At 35.0% G+C, this 23,161-nt stretch overlaps 1 protein-coding gene across 37 annotated transcripts in view; it reads right to left on the reverse strand.

Moving 5' to 3' along the window:
* The window catches only part of CEP350 (centrosomal protein 350), a 155,825-nt gene that overhangs the window by 28,543 nt on the left and 104,121 nt on the right, over window positions 1-23,161 (reverse strand). For 29 of the 37 annotated variants that reach the window (XM_078356183.1, XM_078356184.1, XM_078356181.1 and 26 more), the window contains 5 exons: window positions 15,998-16,120; window positions 14,688-14,887; window positions 7,685-7,896; window positions 5,706-5,850; window positions 1,990-2,150 (listed from right to left, as the gene is read on the reverse strand). In XM_078356183.1, the coding sequence (XP_078212309.1) occupies window positions 1,990-2,150; window positions 5,706-5,850; window positions 7,685-7,896; window positions 14,688-14,887; window positions 15,998-16,120 (841 nt within the window). The remainder of the gene's footprint in view (window positions 1-1,989; window positions 2,151-5,705; window positions 5,851-7,684; window positions 7,897-14,687; window positions 14,888-15,997; window positions 16,121-23,161) is intronic. The other 8 variants (XM_078356188.1, XM_078356189.1, XM_078356185.1 and 5 more) reach the window with 1 other exon arrangement.

Below are 23,161 nucleotides of genomic sequence, written 5' to 3' on the forward strand. Positions count from 1 at the left end.
TTTGTTTAAGCCATTAAGTAGAATACTGGAAGAGATAGATCGTATGGCATTTCTCTAGAGGTCTCTTTTCTGACTGACATAGCTATTAAGGAACATTTTCCAGCAATACTATTCATTCTAATAGTACTTTATCTCCAATAGTTACTTTAGTGACACCTCATTACTTGAGATATAGGATGAAATCCAAACTCAACAATTTGATTTCTAAGGTCTTGAATATAATCTTTGTTTTTAAATTTTGTTTCCACTACTTTCCAGCATGAACTCCTCAGTATGGTCTTTGTATCTTAATCTGTTTTCCTACTCGAACCATTGTACAAGTTACAATCCCTATTCCATCTCTGTATTATGTACCTGTTTAGAAGTTTTATTTTCTCCACATCTATTAACAGGCCTATTTTCTGTGTGGAAGACAATACAATGGTAAAGGCACAGAATTTAAAATTAGAGCTAGATTAAAATCCTAGTTTTGTCATTTATGAGCTGTGTATCCCTGCATAAATCATTAATCTCACTGAAACTCAGTTTCCCTATCTGTAAAAGAGATAATAATAACCATACCTTGTCGTGAGGATTAAATGAAAAATATATATAATTAGCTGAGCTCCTGGTATATAAATAGGCAGGTGAATATGATGATTAAGTTAATAATGGTAGGAGGAGCATGTGTTTGTTAGTACACAACAAGGACCAATGGGTGGAAATTAAAAGAACAGAAATTTTGACTAAATACAACAAAGAGATCTTCTAATCCTTAGAGCACTTTGAGTCTAATGAGGAAACCAATTAGCTTAAAAGTTTGAAACTTCCTATTACTGGAAGTGTTCACGTAAAGTTGAATGACCTTCTCTGGTGATGACATGAGAAGGAATTCTTGCAATGAGTAGGAGATTCAGTCTGATTCTACAATGAATGTCATGTTCTAGGAATGCCAGGCTGGCAGAATGTGTGTAATAGGGATGCAGCGTGAGGCAGAACATCGAAGAGACTATGCAGACAGTAGAGGCAAGAGGTCATAAGGGCCCCAACTAGCTTGGAGAACATCTAAGAGAATATGCAGACAGTGGAGGCAGTAGGAATGGACAGGGACAAATAAGGAACTTTATCAAAGAATCCATGGGAACTAGTGACTGGACAGGAGAAAACAGAATAAGAAAGACATCAAAACCAGGTTCCCAGCCTGGGACAGAATCAGCAAGGCTGCTACAGCTTGGGGAAAAATCCACGTGAAGAGTTATCATTTAGAAGTTATCCAAATAGTACAGAGTTATACTATTTAATAAGTTGTATGGCATGAAACACCATTCTGTGAAAGAAGTGAAGGAAAGGAGAAAGGGAAAGGGAAGGGGAAAGGGGAAAGGAAAGGAGGAAAGAAAAAGAGAAGGAAAAGGGGAAGGGAATGGGGAAGGGAAGAGGGAAGGAGGAGGAAAAGCGAAAGGGGGAAGAGAAGGAAAAAGGGAAGCAGTAACAATTCCAAAAGCTAAAATTATTTATCTAATGGTTCTCTGATTACAAGGGCATAGATACCAATCTTTCTTTCAAAGGCCTAATCTTTCTTATTTAGAAGAAAAGTTTTAATACTTTATTTTAATATTTATTTATTTTTTAGAGTAGGGGTCTTGCTACGTTGCCCAGGCTGGAGTACAGTGGCTATTCACAAGTGCAATCATGGTGCACTGTAGCCTCAAACTCCTGGCTTAAAGCAATTCTCCTTCCTCAGCCTCCTAAGTGGCTGGGGACTACAGGAACACACCATTGTGTGTAGCCTTGATATTTTAATACTTATCATTTTAATACTTAAATTTAAAATTTAGTGTTTTAAGCAAGAATGTCCTTAGATACCCTCAGATTTTTTTAAAAGGATAAAATGTGGTACCACACTAATAATGAGGAAACCTAATCCATTACTTTATTAACCACTTTAAAAACATTTTAGGCATCACATACACATTAGCCTTGACATTAAACCCCTTTCCTCCTATGTCTAACCTCTAACTGCTTGATCAGACTGGCTTCCTGGGCTTTCAGTCTTTCCTTTTGCCTTTTTTTCTGTTCCTTCTTCAACTGGTTCACAACTGATTTTCTTTTCCGCAACTCATCCTTCAGAGCTCTGATCCTACCTTCAATGTCACTCTGGTCAGAAGTAGTTTCTGAAAGAGATAAAAAATCTTTTATTTATAATTTTGACTTAAGCATAAAGTTAATTTAGTAACTACAAATAAAAAGCTATAATGTAATTTTCCATTTAAATAAAGCCAATTCAATGATTAAAATGATAAAATATGAACTTCTGAAAAAAAATTTATTACAAAATGCATCCCTGCTTTTCTATAATTCTCCCACACACACTATTTTTGGCTTGATTCCTCCTATTTATTTTTACTTTCTAATTGTACTACTTGAAATTATAAATAAATCTGGAGATATGCTGTCTTGGTAAGACATGCAGCTGGAAGTTAAGAAATGTTTAGACTGATGAAATGTGGATATACTGCAAGAAATTACTTCTGGTAACAAGATAATCATATTTAACTGTCTTTCCCCTTAGTTGATAATACATAATTTAATAGTTTTTAAGTCATATTAAAATCAAACTAGAGTTATACCATGTCAAATTGCTCGAGATTCATTAGCTGATGGTTTAATACCACATTAAAAAGAGAGAAATTATATTAAAAAAACTCTGCTATAATCTTTGTCTGAAAGCTCTCAAAATATTTTAAATAACTGAAATGAAGCTACTTAAGTCTTTTCTCTCCAACAGTTCACATCCACAAGACATCTACTCATAGCAACATTATGAAAAAGACATTTCACTAAAATGTGTCACACACATGCTATGAAAACAAATAGGTATCATTTACAGATACTGCTTATTTCATTACACATGGAAATTACATGGTATAGAAATTACTGTTCCTCACACCTCCCTCAACCACACAATGGTGTCACTGCCATACACTAATGTTGAGTGAGACATTTAATAATCTTACAAGAGAAATAATATCATACACAAATCTTAAGACTCAAATTTAACATTACATCCTAAGCCAGGATTTTATCAGTTATTTCAGGTTAAATTTATTAAGAGCTAGTTATGGAAGTTATTTAAATGCAAAAAGATTGCTGTCTTTTTAATAGTGTGGTATACGTATCTGAATAAGGAATAATAAAATCTGAGTTCCTGTCACTTCTATGACACTGAGTTAAGACACACTAGGAAAGTTAGGCTTGCTTTATATTAGCAGTGGCATCACACTGAGCCCTTAGCATAGGCAGAGCTCAGTATTTATTTATGTGCTTCCAAAATTACAATTTTGATAAGATTTTGTAGATCACTACATTCTCACAGGCTTAGTTTCAATTTTGCCCCTAAAATAACTATTTTAAATTAATATTTTTTTAAAAGTGTATATGCTAGCAATGGTTTTCTACTAAAAATATCTTTACCATCTATGGTTGATGATTTAATAGAAGCTGATGAAAAACATGGAGTTTTTAGATAAAAGACCTTGGAAAATGTTTATGTTTTTAAGTACTAAAGGAACCAAATGTGGGCCTGGTGCACTGGCTCATGCCAGTATTTTGGGAGGCCAAGGGTGGCAGACTGCTTGAGGTCAGGAGTTTGAGACCACCCTGGGCAGCATGGCAAAACCCCATCTCTACAAAAAATGAAAAATTAGCCAAGTGTGGCAGCATGCGCCTGTAGTCCTGGCTACTTAGAAGGCTGAGGTGGGAGAATCATTTAAGCCTAGGAGGTGGAGGCTGCAGTGAGCTGAGAGCATGCCGCTGCATTCTAGCTTGGGTGACAAGGCTAGAAGCTGTCTCAAAATAAAATAACCTGTTAGAATATCCTGATTTTTAAAAATTAGTGTCTGATTATTTGACACACACTGATTATATTATCTTGGTTGATAAACTCTCCATCACTTAAGTAAAGGTATTATAACTCCACTACATTAATATCTACCACTTCCACAAATACTGAATATAAATGATGTCATCTTGAATAGGTAGTGAATCTGTAGTTCAGAAACCTCAGAGCTACTTTTCTAAAACTATTCATTCTTACTTACACAAGCTCCACCAATAAAACAGTATCTTACAAATGTTATCATTAATCCTTGGTGCATAACTCATGCAAGGATGGTTGAAACATTATTCCACTGCTAACAAATGAAAAAGATAATCTAGTATTGGCAAAGAAACTTGAAGAAAGTCACCAGTAAGTAACAGATCCAGGATAAGAACCCATGTTTTCAAGTATTTAAGTTTATGTCTACTGACATGTTATTCTCCTGGAAGTAATTTTTTACCAATGTACATAAAAGCAAATATATAAAAACATCAATAACTTTCCACAGAGAAATATGAGATATTCTTCAACTGTTCTGACTCAGTGATTCTACTCCTAAGAATCTATTTCATAGTTAAATATACAAAAAGAGTTTTCATCATTTATATGATAAACACACATATAAAGGATATGTGATATCACACACAGGCATAGAATTATGTACCACATATGACAGTTTAATCAATGACAGACTACGCAGCAGACTACATATATATGATAGTGGTCCCAAGATTATAATATTATATTTTTACTACACCTTTTCTATGTTTAGATATACAAATACTTAAATTGCCTACAGTCATCGGTGTAGTAATACTGTACAGGTATTACAGCCTAGGAACAAGAGGCTATACCATATGGCCTGAGAGTACAGTAAGAATCCACAATCTAGGTTTGTCATTCTATGAAGTTCACACAATGATGAAATTGCTTAATGACACATTTCTCAGAGCATAGCCTGGATATTAAGTGATATATGACTGCATATATACATCTGTGTAAATATTTACATAAAGATGTTTATTGTATCATTATTTGCAATTGTGAAATATTTGAGAAAATCTAAATGGCCATCACTAAGGAAATAGTTAAATTATGGCACATCTACTCTTTGAAATACTATATGGTTAACTCAAAAAAGAAAGGAGAGCTATAAATATGGGTGTGGAAATATTCCATGATTTACAATTGTCTGACACATGGAAAACAAAAGGGTATAGCACAGGATCAATGACAAAAACAAACAAACAAAAAACATTTTTCACATTCTCTTTACTAAATACTCTCAAATACTCTCAAAACTAAAAATGAGTTCAAAAAGCAATACACTGGGAAGGGTGCAGTGGCTCACACCTGTAATCCCAGCACTTTGGGAGGCCAAGATGGGTAGACCACCTGAGGTCAGAAGTTTGAGACCAGCCTGGCCAACATGGTGAAACCCCATCTCTACTAAAAAAAAAAAAAAAAATTCAAAAATTAGCTAGGTGTGGTGGTGGGCACCTGTAATCCCAGCTTTTCGGGAGGCTGAGGCAGAACAATCACTTGACTCTGGGAGGTGGAGGTTGCAGTGAGCCAAGATTGCACCACTGCTCTCCAGCCTGGGTAACAGAGTCAAAGACTCTGTTTCAGAAAAAAAAAAAAAAAAAAGCAATACACTGTTTAATATGTTTAACTCAATATATTCAATATGACAATACTCGATATGATATTAATCTTCCTCACAATCTTACATAAGCCCACCATTGTCTGCCTACATATGCTTCTTAAGGTCGACAAACTCCTTGAAGCCTTTTAGAGCAGAGGCTGTTCAAATACAACACAAATACAAACTGCTCAGTATTAGTCTTACCTGACTGTGTCATAGATAATGACTCATCTGACCAACTGTAACAGTGCTGATGGGACTTCATAGGCAGGCGACACTGTCCTTCAGTCCTATGACTTCCTTTGCTAGACTCCTGCTTTGACATAGATGTACAGCTTTTGGAAAGTGACTGTTCAAACAGAAAACCAAATGAGAACTATTTTGTGATGTAATTATAGAATTCTATTTAAAATTTGAGATACTAGCCATTTAAAGGTAATATTTACAAAGAATTTAAAATAACTGTTAGACATAAGTGAAAAAACTTTACAAATTATTCAACCTGGGAAAGCTAATTTTTTTTAAATGGTTACAAATTATATAAGAGATAAGACCTCAATTTTTTTTTGAAGACAAATTATAAAAGAGCATGCTTTTAACAAGGTTTACAATAAATTAGAAGTGATTATCAGGTCAGTGATATTTACTGCCACATTCTTTTAATTTAAAAAATACAAAGTATGTACTACTTTTTATGGAAAGGAGAGGGGGAGAGAGGAAGGGAAGAAGAAAATAGAGCATAAGAAGTTTGCCCACAAGAGAACAAAAGACAAAATTTCTACCCTGACATCAGGTGGAAGCGAGATGCCTGATTTGATTTCTAGCTACTATCACTTCCTATCCCTGTGACTTTGGGTAAGTTTCCACACTTGGGGATTAGAACAGTATCTACTTAATAGGATTCTTGTGAGGGATAAATGAGATAATCCATGTAAGGCACTTGGTAAACACTTGGTAAGTAAACACTCAATAAATATTAGCTTTTGTTATAAAAACCACTTTAGGACATACTAGTTTAGACTTCCTTGATTTATTTTCTAGTGAAAAAAGCTCTAATTTTTAATAGTCAATCAGTTCTTGGCTATTCTGAGCCTGATCAATAATGAATCTAATCAATTTATAAGAACTAATAAACTTGTAAGATTGTTTAAATGCAGTTTGGTTGTAAATGCCAAAAGGTAGAAATTTACAGGATAATAGATAATGCTACAAGTAAATTATCTATACAAGCCTAATATTATCATATAATAAATAAGAAACCACTAACATGATCATTATTAAAAGCCTTTAATAACCTAAAAATGCTGATTTCAAGAATGTGCACAAGGACACTGGAATATTTTTTAACATAATATTAAGTAGGATCTTCATTGAATAAAAAATGTTTTTCTTCTAGATCTTCTAGGTGCTGTAACACATACGAATCTGACTGACTTTTCAACAGGGGAAATGAAATTAATTCTTTCCATCCACAATAAAAATAGAAGATTCTAACAAAGGATATTCCATTCTGAATTTGGGTAGATTTTTTTTAAAAAAACATAAAAAGGCTTTAACAATGTCTGTGTATACTAAATATTTAATATTGTTTTGCTAATTATTTGCTATATTTAACAAAAACAGTTAAGTTTCTATCTTGAGTTTTTGCCAGCTAGTTTTCTTCTACAAAGTACACAGTTAAGGACAATGTAGAAAATCTTCTTAGCCTAATAATGGCCAATATTTTAATTAAAATCAGTAACTATTTCAGACCTGCCTTTAAGAGATTAAACCATTATTTTTATTCTATGACTTATACAGAAGTTATTAATTCAGTTACAGTAAAGGTACTCTTGTGTTTCAAGATCTTATTGTTTTTGTTATATGAAAAAACAAATTTCAGAAAGAACCTGTGTTGTTCCTACAAATTGTTTTTCATACTTCAGAAGTTCCTATTCCCTCAATATTAACAGACTTGATAGCATATGATTTTATAACCTCCATTAATGCCATCACTCATATATTAGTAAATCTACAGAAGTAAATGAAAAGCTTTATTTCTATTCCAATGTTATATCCTGTATGTTACAAGTACGGTGATGGTTAATAATGTCATTAATAGCAATAATATAACTGTTAATAATATAACTTTCAGGCAGTTTTTTTTCTAGAGAATCTTTAAGATATAAATATACATAACTTACATGTTTACTAGGAGAGGTAGAAGATTCTAGTTCCTGTGAACAAACCATTTCTTCAGTTAGAATACTGCGATCTGGACTCCCTGGCTGCTCCTGTCCTATAGACTCAGATGGTACATATTCAATAGCAGGGCTGCCTAATTCTTCTGGAATGGAGCTTTCACTGTTTAGATGACAGTACAGAGGTACTGGAGATTCCTCTTCACTCGCTATTTCTATTAAGAGGGTGAAAACAAGTAAAAATATACAGTCTTGGTCAATGGGAAAATTACACTGATAAACATTGTTTTTAGCATATTATTACACATTGCATTTATTTATTATTGTTATTATTACTTTTTGATAGGGAGTTTTGCTCTTGCTGCCCAGGCTGGAGTGCAATGACGCCATCTTATTTCACTGCAAACTCTGCCTCCCAGGTTCAAGCAGTTCTCCTGCCTCAGCCTCCCCAGTAGCTGAGATTATAGGTGTGTGCTACCACGTCCAGCTAATTTTGTATTTTCAGTAGAGAAGGTGGTTTCACCATGTTAGTCAGGCTGGTATCAAACTCCTGACCTCAAGTGATCCACCTGCCTTGGCCTCCCAAAGTGCTGGGATTAAAGGCATGATGAGCCACTGTGCCTGGCTGACTCACTGCATTTAGATAGAATTTCTTTATCATATCACTTAACATTTACTATGAAGTCTGTTTAGTCTAATTAAGAATTTTGGCTGATGCCAACTGAGAGAAGATATCTACCACCCATAATCAGCAATGATAGTAACTTACAATTTAAGTGTTTGTGGGGTGCAGAGCAGTTTCAAGTCATATATATTCCTTTAGGAGTGGAAATTGGTCCAACTGCTTTTTGTATTTTTTTTTTGAGACGGGGTCTTATTCTGTCATCGAGAGTAGAAAGCAGTGGTGTGATTAGGGCTCACCATAGCCTTGACCTTCCCAAGCTCAGGTGATTCTCCCACCTCAGTTTTTACAATTTTAGTAAAGATGAGGTTTCACCATTTTGCCTGGGCTGGTATCGAAGAACTCCTAGACTCAAGTGATTTGCCCATCTCTACCTCCCAAAGTGCTAGGATTACAGATGTGAGCCACCGCACTGGCCTGGTCCAACTACTTTGGTATTACTTGGAAAGGATGAAAACACATATTCTAGCAATTCCAATCCTAGGTATACATTCTAAAGAAATCTTACCAATATGCAGCAGGAGACGTGTACATGTTCATTGGCAGGATTGTTGTAATAGTCAATAATTGGAAAAAAGACAAAAGTCTATCGATAGCAAAATAAATTGTGGTATATTTATACAATGAAATGGTGCACAGCACTAAAAAGGAATGAACTAGACTACATGCACTGATGGAGATGAAGATATTATGCATTTTATTTAGCACTTTCAAAATTTATAGCACTATCTTGCTTTGGGAATTTCCTGTCTATTGTGGCTTCTGTTCTTTCTAAGAAAACAGAAAGATGTTTGAACACTAAACAAAATTTTGGCACATATTCTTGCATAATCTTACAAATGTACATGGCTTGCTTTCTTTGCCTCTACAGGTAACATGCCTCAAAAGGAGGTTATAATAACAAGCTTTGAGTAAGTACTGGAAATGTTTAATGTACTCAAATTTTAAAATGACTTAAATATTTTGTCTGTAATTATCTCCTTCTAGACCTGAAATCTGTAAGTTTATTTAACATAAGAAATACCTATGCCCCCAAATAATGTTTTACTTCAATAAATAAGAGTGATATGACATTCCAAAGCATTTAATCCAAAATTTGAAAGGTATATTTTTACTGTGTATGTGTGGCATAATAGAAATGGTTGAATGAATCAATGAAAAAATTCTAAAAATCATCAAGGCTATTTATCTATGAAAGGTAGAATGTGGGCCAGCCAGGCACGGTGGCTCACACTTGTAATCCCAGCACCTTGGGAAGCCGAGGTGGGCATAAGGTTAGGATGTCGAGACCAGCCTGACCAACATGGTGAAACGCTGTCTCTACTGAAATTACAAAAAAAATAAAAATTAGTTGGGTGTGGTGGGATGTGCCTGTAATCCCAGCTACTCGAGAGGCTGAAGCAGGGGAATCGCTTGAGCCCGGGAGGCAAAGGTTGCAGTGAGCCAAGATCATGCCACTGCACTCCAGCCTGGGCAACAGAGCAAGAATCTGTCTCAAAACAAAACAAACAAAAAAAAGGAACTTTGAAAAGGGTTTAGAAAATGTTTTAATTTTTAGGTAGTAGAGAACAGAACCCTTATATTTCTGCTTTATAGCCCTCAATAGAGATACTTTATTTTATAATTGTAAGTCACCTCATCAAAAGAGAAACTCAACTATAAAAACTATAAAGAAAAAAATGAAAGTCACCTTTACTACTACCTCCTGGGAGATAACCACCAAAGATTCTCTCATCAGATGTCTCTTTGGAACACTTCATTTTTTCCTTTTCCCATATTTCAAAAATTCTAATAGTTTTTAAAAAACTTCAAATATTAGAGAAGGATATAAAGTGACTACTTCACACACCCATCCCCAATCACTTTTGCTTACCCAACTGCCACATCTCAAAGGTAAACCAGTGGTGGCTAAGTTTGGTTGGCAGACGTGTATCTTTCAAGATCTTTTCCCATACTCCCTGACTTCTTAAAAATTAACTTTGAAAAATTGTGGCAAAATACACATAAAATTTACCATCTTAACCAAATGTACAGTTCAGTGACATTAAGTACATTCACACTGTTGTGCAACCATCACCACTAATCTCCAGAACTTTTTCTTCCAAAACTGAAACTCTATACTCATTAAACAAATTCCCATCCTCCTTCACCCCAGTCCTTGACAATCACCATTCTATTTTCTGTCTCTATGAATCAGACTACTCTAGGTACCTCATGTAAGAATCGTACCATACTTATTCTTTTGAAACTGGTTTATTTTACTAAGCATAATGTCTTCAAGTTTCATAAATGCAGTATGTGTCAGAATTTCCTTCTTTTTTATGGCCAAATAATATTCCATTGTACATATTTCCCACGTTTTGCTTATCCATCTGTTGACGGATACTTGGATGGCTTTTACCCTTTGGCTACTGTGAATAATGCTGTTACAACCATGCATGTACAAATACATTTTTGAGATCTTGCTTTTGATTCTTTTGGATATATACCCAGAAGTGGAACTACTGAATCACATGTTAATTCAATTTTTAACTTTTTTGAGGAACTGCCACACTGTTTCATAGAAGCTGCAACCATTTTCCATTTCCAACAGGAGCGCACAAGGGTTCCAATTTCTCCACATCCTCACCAACATTTTTTATCTTCTGTTTTTTGATAACAGCTATTTGAATTGCTGTGAGGTGGTACCTCATTGTATCCCTGATTTTTGAAGACAGAGTTACATGTCAATAAAAATCTGGCAAAATTTGGACATTTGTAAAGAAATACAAACAGTATCAGCCAATCTTCAGCTTTCTTTTGAAATATATTCCATATAGTGTGACATAAAACAAAATGGAAAAACATCAAAACTTTGTAAAATATATAATCTGCACGCACTGTCCAATACAGTAGCCATCAGCTACATGTGGCTACTTGAATATCAATTAAATTTAAAATTTCAGTTCCTTAGTTGTTATAGAATATAAGAGAATGTTATTTCTGCCAAATTTAAAGTGCTTAATAATCACATGTAGCTAGTGGCTCCAAAATCTAAAAAAATCTGAAATCTGAAACACTTTGGTCCCAAGCATTCTGGATAAGGGATATCCAACGTATATCTCTTTGTGGTTTTCATGCCCTGATTACTAAAGAAGTTGAGCATCTTTTCATAAACCCTTGACCATGCTTAGTGACCATCTGAAGTTCCTCCTTGTGAGTGTCTGCCCTTCTGTCTAATTTTTAGATGGTTTTCATTTTATTATTGATTCACAGGAGTTATTTATATATTCTCAATACTATACCTTTTTCAGTCATATGGGTAGTAAAATCTTATTTTGTATTTTTTACTTTATGACAAAAAACAGAAATTCTAAATTTACTGAAGTCAAATTTATCAATTTTTTACTTTATAGTTTTTGCTTTGTAGAACATGTTAAATCCCTATTTTCCCTTGATGTCATAAATAACATTCTCTTATATTCTAAAAGTTTCATAGTTTTAATTTTCTCACTTAACCCTTTATTTCCTTCTTGGAACAGATCTTTTATATTGTCAGGTAGGAATCCAACTTCATTTATGCCTCCCACAAACAGGAGAGTCAGCTTCCATAGATGCACAGATCGGGTTATCTGTTTCATAGTCTATTTGTCCCTTTCTATGCAAATCTATTATTTTAATCACTACACCTTAGAAGTCTTGATATACGGTAAAGTAAGTTTCTGCATTTTGTGGTTCTTATTTAGTAGGGTTGTTACTTTTTAGTTCCTTTGTTCTTTCATGTAATTTTTTTTTTTTTGAGACGGAATTTCATTCTTGTCACGCCAGCTGGAGTGCAGTGGCATGATCTTGGCTCACTGCAACCTCCACCTCCTGGGTTCAAGCGACTCTCCTGCCTTAGCCTCCAGAGTAGCTGGGATTACAGGCATGTGCCACCACACCTGGCTAATTTTTGTATTTTTAGTAGATATAGGGTTTCACCATGTTTCACCATGTTGGCCAGGCTAGTCTGGAACTCCTGACCTCAGGTGATCCACCTGCCCACTGTGCCCGGCCTCACATAAATTTTTTAATGAGCTTGTCAAAGGTTTCCTACAAAGAAACCTTGCTGGGTTTCTGATGTAAATAGTCTTGAATCTATAGATTAATTTAAGGAGAATTAGTACCTTATGACAGTGAATCTGTGAGTATGGAATAATGTTCTATTTATTTTGTCTTTCTTTTATTTACTTTTTGAGACAGGGTCTTGCTTTGTCACCCAGGCTACAGTGCAGTGGCATGAATAAGGCTCACTGCAGCCTTGACCTCCAGGGCACAAGCAATCCTCCTGCCTCTGTCCCCTAAGTAGCTGGGACTACAGGCATGTGCCACCATACCCAGCTAATTTTTTTGTATATTTTGTAGCGACAGTGTTTGGTCATGTTGCCCAGGCTTGCTGTGAACGCTTGAGCTCAAGAGATCTGCCTGCCTCAGCCTCCCAAAGTGTTGGGATTATAGGCGTGAGCCACTGGACCCAGGCTATTTCGGCCTTATATGTCTCCTAATAAAATTCTAAATTTTTCTATATAAAGATCTTGTACACTTTCTGTTAAATTTATTCCTAGGTACTTCATTTTTTTTGTTTCTATTATATTTTATTTCTATTTGTTTCTTTTTTTAAAAATTAGATTTTTCTAATCAATTTTTGCTGATCTATAGACATGTAGTTGAGTTTTGTACATGAATTTTATAACCAGAAACCTTGCTAAGCTCGCTTATTAATTCTAATAATAAACATGTAAATTCTGGATTATCTATGTGTATAGCTTTATTAACTGAAAATAATGAGAATTTTGTTTCTTCTCACTACACATAGCTTTTAATTCTTTTTCTAGCCTTAAATGTATATGTAGGACCTCTACACAATGCTGAATAGAGCTAAAAATAAGCATCCTTGTCTTATTTCCAAATACAAAGGAAGTTTCTATGTTTTATCATTAAAGATGGTATCTATGAAAGGTTTGGTGGGTTTTTTTGTTGTTAATATCCTTTATTGGGTAAAGAAAGTTCCTTTCTATGGCTACTTTGATGTGAAGTTTATTTATTTTATCACAAATGCTTTTTATTTTTATTTTTTTATTTTTTTGAGACAGGGTCTCACTCTGTCACCCAGGAATACAGTGGTACCATCTCAGCTCACTGTAACCTCTGCCTTCTGGGCTCAAGTGATTCTCATGTCTCAGCGTCCTGAGTAGCTGGGACCACAGGCATGCACCACCATGCCCAGCTAATTTTTTGTACTTTTGGTAGAGACAGGGTTCCACCATATTGCCCAGGCTGGTCTCGAACTCCTGGATTCAAGTGATCCGCCCACCTCGGCCTCCCAAAGTGTTGGGATTACAGGTGTGAGCCAACAGATGCTTCTGAATCCATTGAGATGACCAATTTTTCTCCTTTAATCTGTTTAAGGTAATCCACCACAATATCAACTTTTTAATATGTGCTAATCCCACTCTGTCATTAAGTATTAGGATTTGTATATATAGTTGAACTTAGTGTGCTAATATATAATTCAGGATAGGTAAGACTGACCTTTGCTTTTCTGACACTGTCTCAAGCTTATATATTAGCCTCATAAAATGAGTTGAGAAATGTCTATTTTTCTATTCCCTGAAAAAGTAAAGAATTATAATACTAGTTTATCCCCCTTTAAAGACTTATATACTGGTAAAGATAAAGAAGGTCAATGTAAAAAGATGCTTAGCTACTGGGGTATAATTCCTCTACTGGTGGAAGAATCAGGAGGGTTCTCTTACCTTACTGAGTAAGCTTTAGTAAGTTGTAGTTTTTAGAAGAATTTAGCCATTTCTTGTAAGTTTTCAAGTTTATATTAGAATAAAGGTGTTATAACATTTTTTTATCTTTCTAATTTTTCCAGCATTTGTGGTTATATTATCTTTCTCATCATTTGCATCACCTTAATCATTTTCATTTTAATTATAATTTTTTTTAGAGAGGTCTCACTCTGTCACCCAGGCTGGAGCACAGTAGGGGTGATCATAGCTCTCCAAAACCTTGACCTCCTGGGTTCAAGCAAGCTTCTCTCCTCAGTAGCTAGGAATATAGGTATGTACCACCATGCCCATCTACTTTTTAAATTTTTTTGCAGAATCAGGGTCTGCTATGTCACCCAAGCTGGTCTTGAACTCCTGGCCTCAAGCGATCCTCCGCCCTTGGTCTTCCAAAGAACTGAGATTATAGGCGTGAGCCACTGAGTCCAGCCTCTCATTTTTAAAAGTCATGAAATAAATCTTTCAATTATGTTAGGCTTTAGTTTTCAGTCTGAACACCGTCAGTATTTATTACCTTTCTGTTCTGTTCTCTGGTCCTCCAATTCCTTCTTAGGAGTTTTGGGTTTTATTAATTCTTTGTCCCATGCAGCCAAAGCTTGTTTTTCCATTTGACGGATTTCTGCTTCTTCTGCATCCAATCGTCGCTTCCACTCTAGGAGCTCCTCTGCATGTTGTCGCCGCTGCATTAATTTTTGCTCTCGCTTTGTCAGAAACCTATGGTCATACCATGAAGAACAGTTTGAGAGAACAAACCAATAGAGATCACTTTGAGAGCTCTATCACTCACCACCTTATCAACAAGTTGTGCAAAAGTAGAACATTCATACTACTCTTCTCTCTGAAAAAAGCTTGAGATGATAGAAGCTTTCATGAGTCAACTTATTCAGAAAATGACGGAATTATATAAATATATATTTACTCATAATGGTTTGTAAAATTAGCAAAGGAAAAATAGTATATTCAGAAAAAAAAACCTTCAGAATATCTAGACAACCATAATTGACAATGTTCATACATATATATTCAATTTTTGTAGGTTACTCTTTTCCATAACAGATGATGTAAGGAATTTATTCTGAAGGCTCAGAATAGAAAACACACAAAACCCAAAATAACAAATACCAAAAACAACAATAAAAAACAAACCCCAAAGCCCCAAAACAAGCAAGCAAACAAAAAACATGTTCATGTCCCTTTTTCACTTTTATTTTAAATTTCTGACTGGCTTTGCTTCAGGTTTAATGAGTTTTGTTTCTTCTATTACCTAAGAGATGCAATGTCAAGTGGTAAATCTTTTCTTCATGGAGAGAACATTGAGCACCACAGCCCAGTGTTTAATGCATGTAAACATAACTATTTATTTACTTGAGTAAAGGAATCCATCAAATTCTGAATTTAATCTGATTTCTGAACTTAAATAGCCAATGATATCTTAGGCCCAAAGGGTTAGAAGAAATTACTGAGTTAGGAAAAATTACGTAGTTTAGAGGCTACTAATAAACCATCTTCAAATGCAGATGCCACAACTAAATAAAATGTGAGCTGCTCACAGTATTGGTATTATATCTATAGTGGTAGTTAACCAACAAACATGCGTTCATGTATTGCACAAACACTAAAAAGCACAAGAACTGTCACTCTACTTCTTGAGCAATGATCATGAGCAATCATCAAATTAATGTGGAAACAAAAGGTAAAATTTATGGGACATTCGACAAGAGGCCTCCAGGATATTAAAAAAAAGAGAGAGAAAAAGCAAACAAAACAAACAAAAAGAACAGAGCATGCTCTATCAAAGAGTGCACTGAAAAAGGTGCAAGTTACCTGACCAACTGGTTGTAGATATACAGCTGGAATTTGGGATGAAGGTTGGGAAAACAGACACTGAGAGAGGCCCAGTGATGAGACGTAAAGACAGAGAAGAAGTAGTGAACAGGAGAGCAGTGTCTACAAAATAAGGAGGAAGATTTTAAACCAAGAGATCAAGAGGCAGAAAGAATGAGAAAGGGAAAGCATAAGAGCTGAGTGAAGAACTTTTAATATGCTTCCTGAAGAACATTATAAGTGACTCAGTTAAAGCAGGCATTACACTCTCTGTGACATTTAAAAAGGTGTACTTTTATAGATCTTACCAATGATTTCTGAATAAACATGTCTTTCTTCTCAAATGTTGTTTAACCACCATCTATATTTTCAGTTAAATTTACCTATTTGTGAGTAAAGTAAGTACACTGTGGGACTAAATTAGTTTTTAATTAAGCTTTAACAGATAGTATAACAATTACGGCCATGAACCTAGTATATCAGCAACTCTACGTACACACGTAATCCTGAGGAAGTGATTTTTTAATCTGTACCTTGTCATGTATTTTAAGTTTGAAGTTAAATTTAAAAAGTACTACATTTGCCTTACTTAAACTTACCATCACAATCTAGCTTTAAAATAATATAATTCAGTAAATTGATTTACACAAAAATACCTTGTTCACCTCTACAATATAAAACTTACTGCTAACAGGACCTACTGGAAGTATCTTGCTTTATAACTAACAAAGGCCCAGTTAACTAATAATATTGAAATACAATACCCATTCTATAAGATATCAGGATGCATAATTAATAAAGTGAGCTAGTCCCAATAAATACTGTCAGTTGAAAAAAATACTGCTATGGACAGCTTAATCCTAAGGTTAAAGGTAAGAAGAACATTCCATTTTACAGTTATAAAAGGAGGGAAAAAAACTCCCAAATTTTCTTCTTTTGTAACAGTAAATAGGGGTGTGTGTGTGTGTGTGTGTGTGTGTGTATAAAAAGTCCAGTAATAACTTTGGAAAGGTTAATTCTCTTTGACAGAGCATGCTCCTGTTCACATGCACAACAACAATAACTTGTAGATCAAGGCAACATTTTTTGCCTTGGAAGGGCAAGGAGTAATATCAGTATGTCATAGAAGTGAGAAAATCTAGGTTAAATCCAGCTATTCATTTGGATTCTTAAAATTATGTATAATCTTACCTACGTGTATTTGTAAATAACAGACTATTTTAATGTCTGTTTCCCCACATATCACATATAACTTGGTATTTAATTTCCCTTCACTTACACACACACACACACACACACACACACACATATTCACATCTGGATTGCCTTGATTTTCTGTACTGAAGTTCAAGGAAAAACATTTTTGCTAAATTTCAAATAAAGACATTGCAATCTTCCTTGCCATTCTTTATGAAGGTACAATAAACTTATTTTGATGCCAATTATCAAAATATTATGCAAAACAAAGCACTTGGCAAAACGCTCAAAAAACCTATTCATAACATTCAAATATCACCCACCCTCTTAAGTGTATAACTGCTAAATGCATGCATGACCTAGTACAAAAAGTAAAATAATATTGGAACATGTGAAAAAAACTTTAAAAATATACAATTTAAATTTTTTGTCTAGCCCAACATAGAAAACAATAATTTTCCTCTATTAAAGATTAAGCATATTCAAAAGCTCTAGTTTAGGAATGAGGAACGAAATAACTAATAGAAAATGAAAATAAAATAGTTTAAAAAACAGTGTAAGAAAAGTTTAAAATTAGAATTTCTTTCCAGAAACATGTTCCTTATTAAATATAAACACATTCTATAAAAAGTGCCCTCTAATTAAACACATTTTATAAAAAGTGCCCTTTAAAAGTTGAATAAAGTTGAGACAAAAGAGCATTACTTCAGAATAGAATTGATCATCCTTCAAGATGCTACATAGGAAAGAAAAAAAAATTGTGAATGATGGAGACATAAATCCCTACTAATACAAAATGCTTTTGATTGATGTCAAGGCATTCCCCCAACAAGTCCTCTGATGGTAACGAAACACTGGACAAGAAAAAGATATACAACAGATTCAGTCTAGCATGGAAATCATTATGTTTCTAAAATGTTTGAACTTAAGGAATTAATGAGTATTTAATTCACTTTTTTTCTTGAGACAGAGTCTTACTCTGTTGCCCAGGCTGGAGTGCAGTGGCGCCACCTCAGCTCACTGCATCTTCTGCCTCCCAGGTTCAGCGATTCTCCTGCCTCAGTCTCTGGGTTAGCTGGGATTACAGGCACCTGCCACCATGCCCAGCTAATTTTTGTATTTATTTTTTTCGTAGAGACAGGGTTTCACCATGTTGGCCAGGTTGATCTTGAACTCCTGACCTCAGGTGATCCACCTGCCTTGGGCTCCCAAAGTGCTGGGATTACAGGCCTGAGCCATGTGCCCAACTTAATTTACTTTTTATTTTCATATTTTTAAGATGGAGTTTTGCTCTTGTGGCCCAGGCTGGAGTGCAATGATATGATCTTGGCTTACTGTAACCTCTGTCTCCTGGGTTCAAGAGATTCTCCTGCCTCAGTCTCAGTCTCCTGAGTACCTGGGATTACAGGTGTGCACCTGGCTAATTTTTTATATTTTTAGCAGAGATGGGATTTGATCACGTTGGCCAGGCTGGTCAACTCCTAACCTCAAGGCCTCAAGGTGATCCACCGCCTCAGCCTCCCAAAGTACTGGGATTGCAGGCAGGGGCCATGGCATCCACCTGGCCAGCTTAATTCCCCCCACCTTTTTTTTTAGACAGAGTCTTGTTCTGTCACCAGGCTAGAGTGCAGTAGCATTATCTCGGCTCACTGAAACCTCCAACTCCCTGGTTGAAGGGATTCTCCTGCCTCAGCTTCCTGAGTAGCTGGGATTACAGGCACACACCACCATGCCCAGTTAATTTTTGTATTTTTAGTAGAGCCGTGGTTTCGCCACGTTGGACAGGATTGTTTCAATTTCCTGTCCTCGTGATCCGCATGCCTAGGCACTGCCAAAGTGCTGGGATTACAGGCATGGGCCATCGCCCAGGCCATAATTCACTTTTAGTCACACTTTCACATTTGAACTTGCTCTGTACAGCTATTCAACTCCAGAAATCAGCCATCTAGCACTCTGCTAATTTCAACAAAATACTATTTAGAAGGATCAGTTTCTACTGAAGATAACTAAGTCATCAATTTAGGTTTCAAAAAAAATCTATGAGGTTGAAAGCAGATATGCTAACTTAACTTTAACTTTAGCTAGCTGAACTCTGGAGAGCAGGATTGTAGTTTCAGCTCTACCATTCTGCTGTGTGTGTGACCTGGGGAAAGCTACATAAACTCCGTGGGCCTCAATTTCTTCATGAAAAACAAAGAGACTATACTTGATGACTTCCCTAACAGCCCTTCTAATTTTAACATTTTATCGCTCTGTCTCCACTGGAGTATTTCCACTTATTTTGTACCTCAAAAGACTGCTAGATCATGTGACTGCTAGACCATGTGACATGAGAACTTTTGTTGCCCACAGAGCTAATATAATTGTGGCCTGCATTCCAACAGATTATAAAATCATTCTATAATTTGAATAAAATTATGATCTAAATTTTAAACGGAACTCCTAGGTGTAAATATCTTTTCATTATAAAAGTTACCAAAAATCAACAAAATCTTAAGACCTTCACAGAAGAAAGATTTATAATTCTACATTTGTTTGGGATGTTACTGTGCTTCTATTATCGTTAGTTACTCATATAGCAAGGAGTCCATGGATCCCCTGGAATTGCACGTAAAAGTGTATATACGTGTGTATATGCATTTTTCTGAGGCACGGTTCCAAAACATTCATCTGATTTACAAGCAAATTCAAGATCCCCAAAAGGTTAAGAATCATTGCTCTATTTTGTACTGATCTTGATGAAAATTACTGCTGCTTTATTATTGAATCCTTATTAATGCTGTGTATCTCCAAGTTACTGAGACTAACCCACCTAAACTAAAACACTACTTTTTTACTCTTCCCAAAACAAAACTCACAAAAAACTTAATACCTTAAATCATTTTATTCCTTCTGGGTTTTTAATTCTATTACTGTTATAATTTAAAAATGGAACACAGTACTTTACATTTTAAAATGGATTATTTTGAGTACTTTAACATCTTTAACAATAGAGAAACAGGAGCACAAATGAGGATATAGATAGTTCTGACCAAAAAGAAAATTAGAGAAGGTCTGATTTTCTATAGCAAAATATTCTACAACTTAAAATCATCTAATAATTTACATACACCCAGGTAAACAAAATAATACAGTACATTATTCCTGACCTAGGAGTTCCTGCAAAGAACAAAAACAGAGTATCAGACTTTCAGGATTTATTCAGCTACTACACTTAGACTAGAATGTTGTCTAAGAAAATTCTATTCAATTTAAGGCAATGCTATTTAGCATTATGACAATCTAATTAAAATATCTCCTTTAATGGAATATCAAAATCCTTCTATTGAAAATCCTTCATTATTAAAATTCAGATTAATGGTGAAGATTTCAACATTGATCAGACAATATCATAAATACTTTTGGACAGAAAAAGGTCATAAAATATTTATCTGCTTAACTTTTTGATCAATCATTTAAAACTAAATACATTAATTTTTCTCCTTTAACAGTGTTGTAAGCCAACTGGGAAGTGTAAATGGAGTATTTAAAATGTTTTGTGACTAAAGGCTTCATTTTTCTATGCTACGTTGGTCTGCCATGAATGATCAAACCAAAAAATAGCTATATACTTTTTGTCCCTTCTTCTTATGTTAAAAGTACTTACTAATTTAACAGTATTCAGAAGCTGAGTGGGAAGGATCACTTGTGCCCAGGAGATTGAGTCCAATCCTATCCTGGGCAACATAATGAGACTGTTTTAAAAAAAAAAAGGTTGGGAGCCCAAGGCGGGTGAATCATGAGATCAGAAATTCAAGACTAGCCTGACCAATATGGTGAAACCCCAACTCTACTAAAAATACAAAAATTAGGGGACACAGTGGTGGACGCCTGTAATCCCAGCTACTCCAGAGGCTGAGGCAGGAGAATCGCTTGAACCCGGGAGGTGGAGGTTGCAGTGAGCTGAGATTGTGCCACTGCACTCCAGCCTGGGCGACAAAGTGAGACTCTGTCTCAAAAAAAAAAAAAGAAAGAAAGAAAAAGTACACTCAACTATGAAAATGTCCTTGACATATATCATACTGTGAGGTAGAATTTCTCTTTTCTGAACTTCCTTAGCAATTGATCTAAATATACTTCTCTATATGAACTTGCTACTCATTGTTTTTTCCGTCTACACTCTAAGCTCTCTGAGGACAGGGTTTAAGTCTGATTTATCTTGGTGTCCCTCAGAACTTAGCATACTCACACATTAATCAATAAATAATTGCTGAGAAAGTGTATAATTAATACATAATATGGAAGAAGAAGCTACTGTTAACAAATGAAAGAAAAAAATGCAGTGTCCTATTTTAAGTAATGAAACACTTACAGATGAAGAAAACACTATTCTTTCAGTGTTTCACTTGTTCTGTAAAGAGAGTCAATTGCATGGTGTTTTTTTAATGACTATCTGTTTCATGTTTATAGGCAATCCACTTAAACTGTAAGTAATATCCCTCACAGTAATAAAGCTCAGATTTCACTTACCAATAAAACCAAAAACACTGAGAGCTATTCAGTCCATGGCTTAGATCTACTGTATGTCTTCTGCAAACATGTTTTCGATATTATTAATGTCTTTCACACTTTGAATATTATTTTTTGCTTTTTACATACTGATAAATGGAAATTACATGACATTTATAAAATGTCTACCCAACAAAGTGATCAAGAAAAGCCATATGTTAGGAATATAACATGGTTTTTAATATTTAACAAACACATACTGTCACAGTGAAATATTAAAAAAGGGAATCTTTCACTATAGCCAAGAATGATATGATCACTTCAAAAAAAATCTGTCATAAAATCAGAGTTCAGAAAGTTAACAATAAGCAATGATATATAAGGAAAAGGTTACCCCTAAAAACTAGCTAAACTTATTGAGAAGGATGACTACTCCTTGGTGATTTATAACAATAAAATAGGAATGACTGCCTTTGCAAATCTATAGAACAAATAAGTTCCTGATCATGAAGTAGCAGAGGTTCAAACGATTTTGTTGTTAGGTGCCTACTGTAAGCAAATGACTATGAAATTAACTGACTGCCTGTTTACTGAGCTGACACTCCAACATCAATGAAGGAGATCAAACTGTAGAGCTCTGGTAACATAAACGGTATTTAAAAACTAGTTTTCACATTACTTTGTTTCAGAGATCAAAAAATAGTGCATAATAATACCCTTTTCTATGTACCACCATTTTGAAAAATTCTTTAATTCATCCTCAGATTTCTTTTCTTTGAGACTAAGTTTTGTACTTGTTGCCCAAGCTGGATTACAGTGGTTCGAACTCAGCTCATTGCAACCTCTACCTCCCAAGTTCAAGGCAATATTCTCCTGCCTCAGCCTCCAGAGTAGGTGGGATTACAGGCATGTGTCACCACATCTGGCTAATTTTGTATTTTTAGTAGAGACAGGGTTCACCATATTGGCTATGGTTGGTCTTGAACTCTTGACCTCAGGTGATCTGCCCACCTCCGCCTCCCAAAGTGCTGGGATTACAGGTGGGCCAGCACACCTGGCCTCATCTTCAGATTTCAGCACCATCACTCAAACATTTCTTTGCCACTACTACCTTTACTCTGTTCCTATTACAAACACAATTGCATTGCTTCAAACAGATCAAAAAGTCACGGACTGCTTCAAAGCCTATTCTACTTGACAAAATTCTCAAAAATCAATTGCCATAGTTGTCAAGAAAAGATAGAGGAATAATACAAAAATTCTAGATGATTAATATTTTGGAGTCTCTGAAAATAATTAACAAAATGTGGATCAAAGTCAATAAATCCATACTGGAGCTTGTTATTTAGGATTTTTAAAGCTTTAACCATATTTGAATGAAATAAGCATCCCAGAAACTGACCTCAAGGACAGACTAGAATTAGCAGTTTTTTTCTACAAAGGTGGTTAAATTAGAATATCATTCTTAGAGATTAGTAA

This window comes from Callithrix jacchus, chromosome 18 (genome assembly GCF_049354715.1).
Source record: "Callithrix jacchus isolate 240 chromosome 18, calJac240_pri, whole genome shotgun sequence".
Taxonomy (NCBI): Eukaryota; Metazoa; Chordata; class Mammalia; order Primates; family Cebidae; genus Callithrix; species Callithrix jacchus.